General features: G+C 42.7%; 1 protein-coding gene across 4 annotated transcripts in view; it reads left to right on the plus strand.

Annotated features, from left to right (window-relative positions):
- PROM1 (prominin 1) overlaps positions 1–12,670 on the plus strand; it is a 116,804-nt gene that overhangs the window by 72,149 nt on the left and 31,985 nt on the right. For all 4 annotated transcript variants that reach the window (XR_010322162.1, XM_064286056.1, XM_064286058.1 and 1 more), the window contains 4 exons: positions 9–72; positions 3,345–3,504; positions 6,808–6,960; positions 11,314–11,437. Coding sequence is in view for 3 of the 4 variants with exons in the window: in XM_064286056.1 (XP_064142126.1) it covers positions 9–72; positions 3,345–3,504; positions 6,808–6,960; positions 11,314–11,437 (501 nt within the window). In the remaining variant the exon portion in view is untranslated. The remainder of the gene's footprint in view (positions 1–8; positions 73–3,344; positions 3,505–6,807; positions 6,961–11,313; positions 11,438–12,670) is intronic.

The following is a 12,670-nucleotide window of genomic DNA, read 5'->3' on the forward strand; positions in this document are numbered from 1 at the left end:
TTTTTTAGGGCTATAAGTCTTTTAATGATATACCTGAGATGGTGCAAAACCAAACCAAGAACATCGTATCAGGTGAGATGCATAGCTGTGAGTAATCGTGTATCTATCTGTTAAGAATCGTATGGTTGGAAACGTATGGTTCAAAATGCTATTTGTCTTAAAAAGTATTCTCTCCGCCCAAACACTAAAAGACTCGCAGAGCCTTGAAATGCTGTCATCTTCAATCAGAGACCCAGATAAAAAACATTAATCTTCTTATTTTAACGCTTGTTAACGCCGTCCTGCTGGCCAGGCGCTGCTGGGTTAGGGCCATCTGTGGTGATGGCCTTCGGGGTGTGCAATTACAGAGCTTACAGGAAGGTCGCTTTCGGATTGCTCTCGTTAGGGAAAAAAACCCTGCAGATTACCATATTTTCTTAAAAGAACTTAAAGTTGATTTCTGTTTTTAGGAGTGCTATGTATTTTTTTTTTTTTTTTATGTATAAGAACTGATTGTGTCTTTTTAGGAAAAATTTCATCTGTCCTCTAGGGCTGATCTAATGGTATCTTAGGCTTATGAGACTGTTTACAGTTTTGCAGTGAGTTCTACTGTCTTACGTTACTGAATCACGTTGTTTAACGTCCTGGTATTCAGGGTGAAGGCACAGAGAGAGAATGCAGGGTCAGTACTTCTTTGTGTACGTTTGGAGATAAGCTTGGAGTCTTTGCTTGGGGAAGAAATCTTTGAAGCCATGTACAACTTTCTTCTTCTTCTTTTTAAGTCATTTTCTCAATACTTCTTTATACCCGCTGACCAAGTCATTTTAAAATGTTGTGTTAGAGATATTTGAGGTTTTTTTTTTTTTTCTTTCTAACAATGTTCTTTCAACCCACCAAGACTTTGGGTAAAATGTATTTTATCCTCCAACATGTGCTGTAGATGTTTTATTGGTTTCCTTTGGTTTAATGTAAGATTATACTTTAAAACACTAAGATATTCAAGGCAACAACCAGGCTTTCCTGTGCTAGAACCTGCGGGCTAATGCATGCTGTGTGTCTGATAGCCACATGCTTACTAACCTCCGTGTTCAATTTTGTTCCCCCTTCTGGACATCTTCTACCAATATGTGCAGCCCTTCCTTGTAAGTCAGGCCCCACAAAGCACCCAGCATGCGTGACAAGGCCCGCTGCACATGGTGACATTACCTCAAACCAAGTCAGAGTTTTCCCAGGGCCAGATGGGTGCACCCCATCAGCCTGCATATCAATTGCTTATTTTCATGTCCTTTCAAAACAAAATAATAAACCTTATCTCCAGCGTTTTGATCATTTGCTCATTCATCATGTTTTTTGTGTGCCTACTGTGTGCCAGGCTCTGCTAGGCTCTGGGGATGCAAGATGAATGAGGTTTGGCTGTGCCTGCCCTTCAGCTAGGCATGTGTGAAACACCCTTGATGACATTCTGTTGACATGATGAAGCATATGCTAGGGAGCCAAGACGGGGAGAGGGTAGTGGAAGGCTTCCCGGAGGAAGCTACATCAAAACTAAGGCTTGAAGAAGGCGTTTGCTGAGAGAGGGCAGCAGGACTCACATGCAGAATCACCAAAGCTCTCCTGGCCCGAGACATGTGGTGTACAGGGCACGACCACCTGGGGCCCAATTATGAGTTTAGGGAACTGTTCACAAGAAAAGGGAGTCTACATAGCACATCTGTCAAAATCCCAGAAATCCCAGAGTTAAAAAGGAAATCCACTGGATCATCCTAGTGAAGGATCCTTAGGTATTTTGGCCCACAAGGTACTTCGAGGAGGCAACGTGTCCCCGCGTAAAAGCAGTCTTTTCCTTAGGAGCCACATTCAAGCACCTGGCTCTCGGGTGCTCATTTCTGTGCCTTGGTGTCCAGATTTCATATCTATGTGGATAATAGACCTTTAAAAAGGCCCCCACCATTTTTATGTAATCGTATTTTGGACCAAACTACCACCTACCTGAAGGTCACCGGGAGTCCCAGGATCACATTTTGAGGGCTGCTGATGTTATCTCTGTTGTTGCAAAGAGATTTCTCTCCCTTCCAGCATCAGTGAGCTTTCAGCTGATTAGTGTGTTCTCAGTGTATCTGTGGCTGGAATCACTACCGACAAAGCCAACCTCAGACCTTCTGTGAGCGTTGGGCCACGGGTCACCTCGCACCCCAGGTAGCTTGGACCCCAGGACCTGCCATGGTGGACAGGCATTTTTAGAAAACTAACGTTTCTTTGAACTTAGCTCCTCTCTGAGAAATTAGGATGGGTATTAATAGGAACTCTTTGGCCACCAGCAATACTGTTGGTTCTTATAAGAAACATGGATGTACTTCTTTAAGTCTCAATTTATATGAGTCTAATAAAATTTTAACAAAACTATCACCTTAGGTCACTTGTTTAAAAAGAAAAGAAAAAAAAAGGTCCTGCAGAATTTCTGTGTTCCTAAATGTCATTTCTCAAATGGAGGAATTATTATTATTATTTTTTAAATTATTTTTCTGGAATCATCTAATAGAGACTTTCTAATTAGACAGATCTGAGTTTCAATCCCATTTCTAGTACAGATAGTCCCTGATGTACAATGGGATTACTTCCTGATGACTCCGTCATCAGTCAGTTCTGACGTAAGTTGAATACCTCTTTTTTTTTTTTAGTTTTCATTATATTACTGCCTTTTATTATCAGCATCTTTATAAATCTGATTTTCATTTGTCTTTGGGAGTTGGAAACGTTACATGTAAATGTCTGTGAGTGAACATCTGAGAATGATAACAAATTATGCACTGCAACATTGTATATAATACATATAACTAACAATAAGGTGTTTCAAAAAAAAGGAACATTGGTAAGTGCGGATCATCATAACTCAAATTCGTTATAAATCAGGGACTACCTGTACTTTCTACAGAAGAAACCCAGAAACCCACAGGCAAGTGACAGTGGTCTCGGGATTACTGTTCATAAAACGGGAATAAGAATATCTACCTCAGCAGAATAAATGAGTTAACATTTATAAAAAGCCTTGGCACATGGTAGGTACACTGCACATTTTAATTACCTGACCTAGTTTCTTAGTTATGTAAGTAGAAAAAGAAAACTCTGGCTTGACTTCGCCCCCCCATCATCCAGTGGCTGCTCACAGCTTGCTATGTTGTTAAATGATTGCTTTTTGATAGCTTTGGGTTCATTTCTGCTTGCTGTGGAATCTTATCATATTTTGAGTATATATGTAGCATGGGAAAAGCTGAAAACAGGGTTCAAGCTTTTCAGTTTGGTTCCAAAACAAAGTTTATGTTTTCTCCAGGCTTGAAAATGCATAACCCAGATACCTTTGTTTTCAGACGTCAAAAGGGTCTTGGATTCCGTCGGTTCGAATATCTCAAATGTAACCAATCAGGTCCCTATTCAGGATACATTATCAAATTTCATGGGTTATATTAATGATACCGAAACGTCTATCAACCATGGTTTGCTCACATTGGAAAAATATGAATCATACAGGTGAGTGTCTCCTTTGAGCTGATAAACCCAGAATGGGAACCTTAGGCTGTACTGGGATAAACATTTGAGGTTATCACCAGGATAATCTTATAGGTCCAAGTTGTATAAAGAGGCCATACCCGACATGTTTAACCCTAGTTTATGTTCATTAAAAAAAAGGTTGAAGACTAGGCATCCTTGAGCCAAATATTCAATAATTTGCAGTTTTAATGTCATTAGCAGCTCCTCAATCTTAGTTACAATTATCAGGTCAGGCATGTGGCAAGATTTTAAATCTTAAAAGTAATTAAAAAGGGCATTGGGAAAACATTCTTTTTTTTTTTTTTAAATTATTATTGGTTGTAAAATAAATACACGGAGATTGGTTCTCACCAAAAGAGTATTCTCTTCTAAGCCATGCCTTGCGACTAGTAAATTGCCCACAAAAGCTCAGTTCAGGGGTTGTTTACCCATTGGAGAATGCCCGTGGGGGGAACTGGCCATGGTAGATGGCGGCACACGGCTCAGACAGAGGGCTGGGAATTACCATTCCTCGGGCTTGAGGAATTTAGAGAATCATGGCAGATGTAAGATGCATGCTCTTTGAAAGGTTCAGCCCGGTGACCTGCCACTGGAACCATTCTTACTGCCTGAACCCCTGGAGAGTCCAAAGACATTCATTCCTAATCAGATTCTTTATGATGCAAGAGCACAGACAGATAATAAAATAATAACAATGATTGCTAACATTTGTAGAACAGTTAGGTGTGCCTACCAAGTGCTTTACTTAATACTCACGGAACTCCTCTGGGCTGTGTACCATTTAATACTTTTTTTTGAGTTCCTAGGTGATACAAAAGGAGCCCCAGTGGCACAATGGTTAAACACTTAGCCGCTAACCCAAAGGCCGGCAGTTCAAACCCACCAGCCACCCCGTGGGAGTGAGATCTGGCAGTCTACTTCTGTAAGGATCACAGCCTTGGAAGCCCTATGGGGCAGTTCTACTCTGTCATATAGGGTTGTTGTGAATCAGTGTCAACTCGGTGGCAATGGGTTTGTTTTTCTTTTTTGGTGGGTGGTACAAACGGTTAAGTGCTTGACTACTAACTGAAAGGTTGGCGGTTTGAATCTACTTTGAGGTGCTTTGGAATACACCCCTGACAATATGCTTCTGAAAAGTCACAGCCTTGAAAACCCTATGGAGCAGTTCTACTCTGCACACATGGGGTCGCCATGAGTCAGAATCAGCTCGATGACAACTGGTTTGGTTTACGGATTGTGTAGCCTTTAAACAATTTGCCACGAGTCGACTCCAATTCATGGCAACCCCATATGTGTCAGAATAGAACTGTCCTCCACAGGGTTTTCAGTGGCTGATTTTTCAGAAGAAGATTGCCAGGTCTTTCTTCCAAGGTGCTTCTGGATGGACTTGAACTGCCAACCTTTTGGTTAGCAGCCAAATGCGTTAACCATTTGCAGTACCCTGGGACGCTGTGTATCCTTAAACCCTGTTAAAGACAAGGAAAATGAGACTCAGAGAAGTGAAGTAACTTACTTAAGATCAGCTAGAATGTGGCGGAGGTGAGTTTTCACCCCCCTCTCACCATGGTCATAATCGTTGCCTTGTTACCAGCAAGCCACAAGGGACCCCAGCTGTGTTCCCCAGTGGGTATCGGGACAAACATAAGACAGACCCTTTCTGAATAAGCATACAATCTCCTCAGAGATCAGAGTTTCATGAATGAGAGACAATGTCATATTTCTCTGCCTACATATCCCCCACACCCTGCCCACCTCCCCCTCCCAAGACTATGAGCTTCTTTTTAAAAGAAACATAACTGAGCAGATGAGATTCGCATTAACTGAAAGATTTCAGAGGCCAGGCTCCATCCAAAACAAATTATTTAATTCTCTGTCCTCATTATCTGGGACAAACCTCCACTGCATGGGTGCTGGTGGCTATTGTTGTAATTATCAAGATTACTCTTAAGTGAATGAAAGACTTTAATGGTGACTTCTGTCAAGAGGCACCGAGAAGAACTGAATTCTTTGTTTTTCGGTGTTTTCAAATGTTGGGAAGCATTCCTCCCCTTGAATGCCCCTCAGCTGATGGGAAAGGTTGGTGTACATTCTGGGAATGCCAGTTAGGCTAATTGAGGATCCACTGTCCTAAAATATCTTGCCAAGCTCACAGTTCCATTACAAAATTGAGATTTGCATTCTGCCAGCATTTGATTTAGGATGCTCATAAAATTCTAAATACTCAGTGCATCCACCACTTGGAGTGCTTCTGGATCCGTTATGAACACGATGTCCCTGAATATTTCTGCAGTCACAGGATATTTTAGATAAAGTCCAGGAAGAAGAACTTGGTATTTCTTGATTTGTAGTCTAGTCATGATGCGTTCACATCTTGTTGTCATTGTAACAGATACGTGTAGTGTTGGGAACTTTGAAAGAACTTAAAATTCTTAAGAGATGTTTTTATCAGTAGCCTTGGAGAAGTCGAGTAAGCATTGTTTGTGACGCTCATGAACAACTTCGGAATTAAAAAAATCTCGTTAATGTCGAATTGATTCCGACTCATAGCAACCCTATAGGACAGAGTAGAACTGCCCCACAGAGTTGCCAGGGAGCGCCTGGTGGATTAGAACTGCCAACCCTTTGGTTAACAGCTGTAGTACTTAACCATTATGCCACCAGAGCTTCCCGCAAAAGTAAAGGGAACAGAAAAAAAAAACCCTTTGCTGTCGAGTCAATTCCGACTCATAGTGACCCTATAGGACAGAGCAGAATGGCCCCACTGGGTTACAGAAGGAAGCTATAAACCCATGGTCACTGAGAGAGGTGCTTCACAACTAAAATAAAAACACTTTTCTCTTTATAATCTGTTTAAGGTTATCCACATGTAAGGTAGGGTTGAGATGAGTATGCCTAAAGCTGCCTAAACCCATGTTGTTGTTGCTCGTTGCTTCCATTCTGACTCATGGCAATCCCATGTGTGCAGAGTAGAACTGCCCCCATCGGCTTTTCAGGGCTGTGACTTTTCAGAAGTGGATCGTGGGTTTGAACCTCCAACCTTTTGGCTAGTAGTCATGCACTTAACTATCTGTGCCACCCAGGGACTCAAAAATAAGTTTCTCGATGAAGTTGGGTTGACGTCTAGGGATGGGAAGAGATCATCACCCTCTAAGGGACCCATAGAGGAATCTGACGTTAGGTGGCCAAGTATTACTGAATTGCTCCAGCCTTGGGCCAACAGTTGTTTGTGTTAGGATGATGTCACCTCCCGTATAGCTAACAACACTGTGCTTGCTTCACCAGGTGGCTGGGCTGCTTGGCTGTCTGCTGCTTGCTGACTCTTATTGTGATTTTTTATTACCTGGGATTACTGTGTGGCACTTGTGGCTATAGCAAGAATGCCACTCCTACCAGCAGGGGCTGTGTCTCTAACACCGGAGGCATCTTCCTCATGGCGTGAGTGTTTGTTCTTCTTTGTCATCATGTGGGGGATGGAAATGGAGGAATGGGACCAGGTGCTGACTCTGGTGTCACATGGACCTCGTGCCCTCTGGGCTGAGCACTCTGGATTCCAATGGGGTAGGCATCTGGAGTGAATGGGCTTTCCTTGGTTTGAGTATTTTCATCAAGTGTAAAAAGTAAATTGGTTCCACTTTGATTGACAAGCTCAAACACACTGCGTATTGTGGGCTCCTCCTTAAAGCAGCCATCGTGGAAATTCTTTCCAAGTTTTCTGTCTTGGATCCCATTGGTCTTCTCTTCATTCATTCATTCACCATCATTTTGTGTCTGACACTGTTCTATGTGGCCAGCAGTATCACAAGCTTATTCATTCTAAAACTCATGACCCTTGATTTAGAATAGAGGTTGCCAACCCAGCAAGCACCCCTGGGCTTCAGACAAAACAAAAAAACAGCCAGTTCCCATTGAGTCACCTCCAGCTCATGGTGACCCTGTGAGCATCGTAGTAGAACTGAGCTCCAAAGGGTTTTCAGTGGCTGATTTTTCGGAAGTAGATCATCAGGCCTTTCTTCTGAGGTGCCTCTGGTTGAATTTGAACCTTCAACCTTTCAGTCAGCAGCTGAGCACATTAGCTGTTTGCATTATTCAAAACCAACTGCCGTCAAGTTGATTCTGACTCATACCCAGGGGCCCTAAATTAATGATTGCAGCAGATGTGAGGAACCAGGGAGTGGTAGGTTTATGGTAGACTGGAACGGTCACCACTGGTTCCAGGGCATTCACCTCCATGTTCATGTTCTTCAAAGAACCTTTACTGTACCAGGATGTGACATGGCTTATTGGGGGCAGGAACCAGGCATGACTGGAGATAGAGCAAGAAATATAAACTAGGGTGCAGGTGTAAAAGCTCTGAGTGCTCTCCAGAGAGGAAGCTGTGTGGGTTCTAGGCCGATTTTCTGTTTTTTGTTGAGCTCATCTGAGAATCAGCAGTAGGCAGGGAGTCTGACAGGACTCAAGAGGAAGGGTAAAAATTTGCAGCATACCTACAGGGAATGGCGGATACTGCCTCCTGGAGGCAGGTGAGAAGATTGCCAAAGCTGGGCCCCGTAGGATGTTCTACTTCTATCCAGACTTCAGCCACTTCGTTATTTCATTATCTACCTATGTCACTAGTTCCGGTTGGGAGAAGCTGGAGAGCAGGTGGCATGCATTAATTTGCTTTTAAACATTGGGTCATTTCGACTCATAGGACAGGGTGGAACTGCCCCGTAGGGTTTCTAAGGCTGTAAATCTTTACGGGAGCAGACTGTCACTTCTTTCTCCCACAGATAGGCTTGTAGGCTCGAACCTCCAACCTTTCCGTTAGCAGCTGAGTGCTTAAGCACTGCGCCACCAGGGCTCCTCTGGGTTATTATAATAATTAATCAGACTTCTTATGAGCTATGATTCTAAGTACTTTCCCTAGAATATTTAGGCTACAGCAGAGTACAAGTTTTATTAATATTAATGCAGACACAAGAGCCTTGAAAATAACATTCGAGGTAGTTGTCTGGCAGTCTGAGAGGACTGACAAAGAAGTCCACACATGTAAGAGACTGTTCACATACCTAACCTCGAGAATATTAAAACCTGCAAGAAAAAGCATTACCCTTTTGTCCAAATGTACACAGACGTGGATAGAAAATTAGTTTAATGCTAAGAATTTTGCAGTTCTGATACTTGGCTGTTTTGTTGATGTTTTAGTGGGGAGTTTATATATTCCATTTTTTTTTAACTGATTGAAACAAACAAACAAAAAAACCCTCATTGCCATCAAGTTAATTCTGATTCGTGGCAATGCCATGTCTTACAGAGTAGAACTGCTCCACAGGGTTTTCTTGGCTGTAATGTTTATGAAAGCAGATTGCCACGCCTTTCGTCTGCGGTGACACTGGGTAGGTTTGAACCACCCACATTTCAGTTAGTCATCGAGTAAACTGCTCTGAAACTGTAGGGACACCCTTCCTAAAATTCTGCTCACACTTTTTTAAGGAATGAAACAAAAATGTAATAGCTTCACAGAAAAAAAAAAAAAAAAAAGGAACATCATGAGCAAATTGATGGAGGCTAAAAAAAAGGCTACCTCAATTTATATCTAATACACCCACTCCTCACTTATCAACCAGGTCATTATGTGAAAATCAGCATTATGTGAAAATCAGCATTATGTGAAAATGAAGATGACCACATCAGATCACAAAATATTATGTGGGACACATATGTCCTACTGGACCTGAGATGTGGAAAATGGAGGTGGGTGCTGTAGGTCCCACTGGTCATGAAAGGGTTCCTGCCAGACATATGTCATTAATGAGCAAAACAGTTGGATAGTATATTTTTTACTATTGTTGTAAATGCAAAATGTTGGATAATGAGATAGTTGATAAGTGAGTAGGCATATCCATTTCTGCAGATTAAGAAGTTGCTGTCAAGTCAATTCCTGCCCATAGCAACCCTAGAGGACAGAGTAGAACTACCTCATAGGGTTTCCAAGGAGCAGCTGGTGGATTTGAACTGCCAACGTTTTTGGTTAGCAGTTTTATCACTTAACCACTGTGCCACCAGGGCTCCAAAGAATATGTATTGTTGTTAGGTGCTGTCGAGTCAGTTCCGACTTATAGCTACCCTAGGTACAACAGAACGAAACACTGCCTGGTCCTGTGTTCATTTTGAGTCCTGACACATCAGCAAATAAAGGTCCCGAAAGCTTGACTCCATCCACATAATTAAGATCGACTCTACTTTGAGGCAGCAGCTCTTCCCCAGTCATCTTTTGAGTGCCTTGCAACCTCGGGGGGGAGCCACATCTTCTGACCCTATATCAGGAAATATTCTGCTACTATGCATAAGGTTTTTACTGGCTAATGCTTTCCAGAAGTGGACCACCGGACCCTTCTTCCTAGTCTGTCTTAGTCTGGAATCTCAGCTGAAATCTGTCTGCCATGAGTAACACTGCTGGCATTTGAATACCAGTGGCATAGCTTCCAGCATCACAGCAACATGCAAGCTCCCACAGTACAACAAGCTGACAGATACATGGGGAAAAGGAAGGTCTACAGAGACAAAAAATCACATGGAAACCTATGGCTTGAAGGCAATAAGACTTATTACAGCAGTAGGAAAAAAGCAGGTAACTCTAAGACGTCAGATTTATTTCAGATGGCCCGCAGGCTTAGGGTTGCTCGAATTTCTTCATGGTTGGACCCCACCACTCAGCTACGACATGCTTTGGTTTGCTTGTCACAATTGCCTATCTCTTGAGACCTCTGGTAAATAGCTGGAGAATTGCAAAAGGGGGAAACAATGCAAGTGTAGTCAGGCTAATCAAACTAATTAGAAGAATGCAATTTCTTCTTTAAAACTGTTCACGTGCTCGTAGAACAGAAAGAATATACTTAGTTCTGCTGTAACTGAAACAGCACCTGCTCTTTACAAATGGTGGCACTGCCTGATCAAGATCATGTTATCTTTAAAAACCAAGCAAGGATCCTTATCTTCCTAAAAGACGCTGATGAATGATCTGTAAGGAAGGACAGCGGAGAGCCTTAGCTCTTTTCTGATCTTGTGTTTTCCGGGGTCTAGGGAGCATTGGGAGTCCCTGGGTCATGCAAACAGTTAACATGCTTGGTTGCTAACTGAAATAAATGTTGGTGATTTGAGTTCATCCAGAGGCACCTTAGACTCTCTGCCATTCACAGCTCTCTCCACCATCTCTCCACCATTCACAGCTCTCTCCTCCATCTCTCCACCATTCATGACTCTCCATCATCTCTCCACCATTCGTGGCTCTCTCTATCATCTCTCTACCTCTCTCCACCATTCACAGCTCTATCATCTCTCCACCATTCACAGCTCTCTCCACCGTCTCTCCACCATTCACAGCTGTCTTTGCCATCTCTCCACAATTCACAGCTTCCTCCGCCATCTCTCCTCTGGCTATGCTTCAGTCACGTTGGCCTCTTCTCAGTGTGCATTTCCTGCCTCAGAAACTTCCCATCCACTGTGTCCCCTGCAGAAAACCCTGGTTCACTCACCTGACCTCAGAGCTCATACTCTGAACTGCTGAGCAGGCTGCACATAGACCAGAGACGGACAACCGTAAGGATTCAATAAGTGTGTGCCGAGACTGAAGATCACTGTGCTTAACACTTTCTATGTTCACGCCTGGGTGGGGCTCGCCTGTTTCACCTGCAAAAAGCTACAGATTCCAGGTCCATTGTATACATTCAATAGGTGGAAAAAGTAAGCACTAGTAGGTGAAATTGAATAATTCCTTGTCAAATTAATTTTCCTTTTCTTTTTCTCCAGCGGAGTTGGAATAAGCTTCCTTTTTTGCTGGATCTTGATGATCATTGTGGCTCTTACTTTTTTCATTGGTGGGAATGTTGAAAAGTTAGTCTGTGAACCCTATGAAAACAGAAAGTTATTCCAGGTAAATATGTCTTTTGTACCCATTATGAAAAGATTTAAGTGGAAACTTTGGTTTCTCCCTACAGTGTGGGTTTCTTCAAGAGCAAAGCAAAAAGGGACGAGCAGTTTCGTTTTTTCTTTTTTTATTGCACTTTAGATGAAGGTTTACAGAGCAAATTAGTTTCTCATTAAACAATTAATATACATATTGTGTTGTGACATTGGTTGCCAACCTCACGACATGTCAACATTCTATCCTTCTCAACCTTGGGTTCCCCATTACCAGCTTTCCTCCTGTCCCCTCCCGCCTTCTTGCCCTTGCCTGCAGGCTGGTGTGCCCATTTAGTCTCATTTTGTTTTATGGGCCTGTCTAATCTTTGGCTGAGGGTGAACCTCAGGAGTGACTTCAGTATTGAGTTAAAAGGGTATCTGGGGGCCATACTCTCAGGGTTTCTCCAGTCTCTGTCAGAACTGTAAGTCTGGTCTTCTTTTGTGAGTTAGAATTTTGTTCTACGTTTTTCTCCAGCTCTGTCCAGGGCCCTCTATTGTGATTCCTGTCAGAGCAGTCGGTGGTGGTAGCCAGGCACCGTCTAGTTGTGCTGGACTCAGTCTGGTGGAGGCCGTGGTATATGTGGTGCATTAGTCCTTTGGACTAATCTTTCCCTTGCATCTTTGTTTTTCTTCATTCTTCCTTGCCCCAGATGGGGTGGACCAGTGGAGTGTCTTAGATGGCCGCTCGCAAGCTTTTAAGACTGCAGACGCCACTCACCAAAGTAGGATGTAGAACATTTTCTTTATAAACTATGTTATGCCAGTTGAGGTAGATGTCCCCTGAGACCATGGTCTCAAGCCCTCAGCCCAGTAATTTGGTCCCTCAGGGAGTTTAAATGTGTCTATGAAGCTTCCATGACCTTGCCTTGGTCAAGATGTGCTGACTTTGCCAGTATTATGCACTGTCTTAGCCTTTACCAAAGTTACCACTTATCTGTTGTCTAGTTAGTGTTTTTCCCTCCTCATCCCTCCCCTCACTAGTAACCATCAAAGATTATTTCTTTCTGTACGTAAACCTTTTCATGAGTTTTTATAACAGTGGTCTCATGCAGTATTTGGCATTTCGTGGTTGACTTACTTCACTCAGCATAATACCTTCCAGATTCATCCATGTTCTGACATGTTTTGCAGATTCGTCATTGTTCTTTATTGTTGCATCGTATTCCATTGTGTATATGTACCATAGTCTGTTTATCCATTCATC

The sequence above is a fragment of the Loxodonta africana genome, chromosome 5 (genome assembly GCF_030014295.1).
Source record: "Loxodonta africana isolate mLoxAfr1 chromosome 5, mLoxAfr1.hap2, whole genome shotgun sequence".
NCBI classification, from domain to species: Eukaryota; Metazoa; Chordata; class Mammalia; order Proboscidea; family Elephantidae; genus Loxodonta; species Loxodonta africana.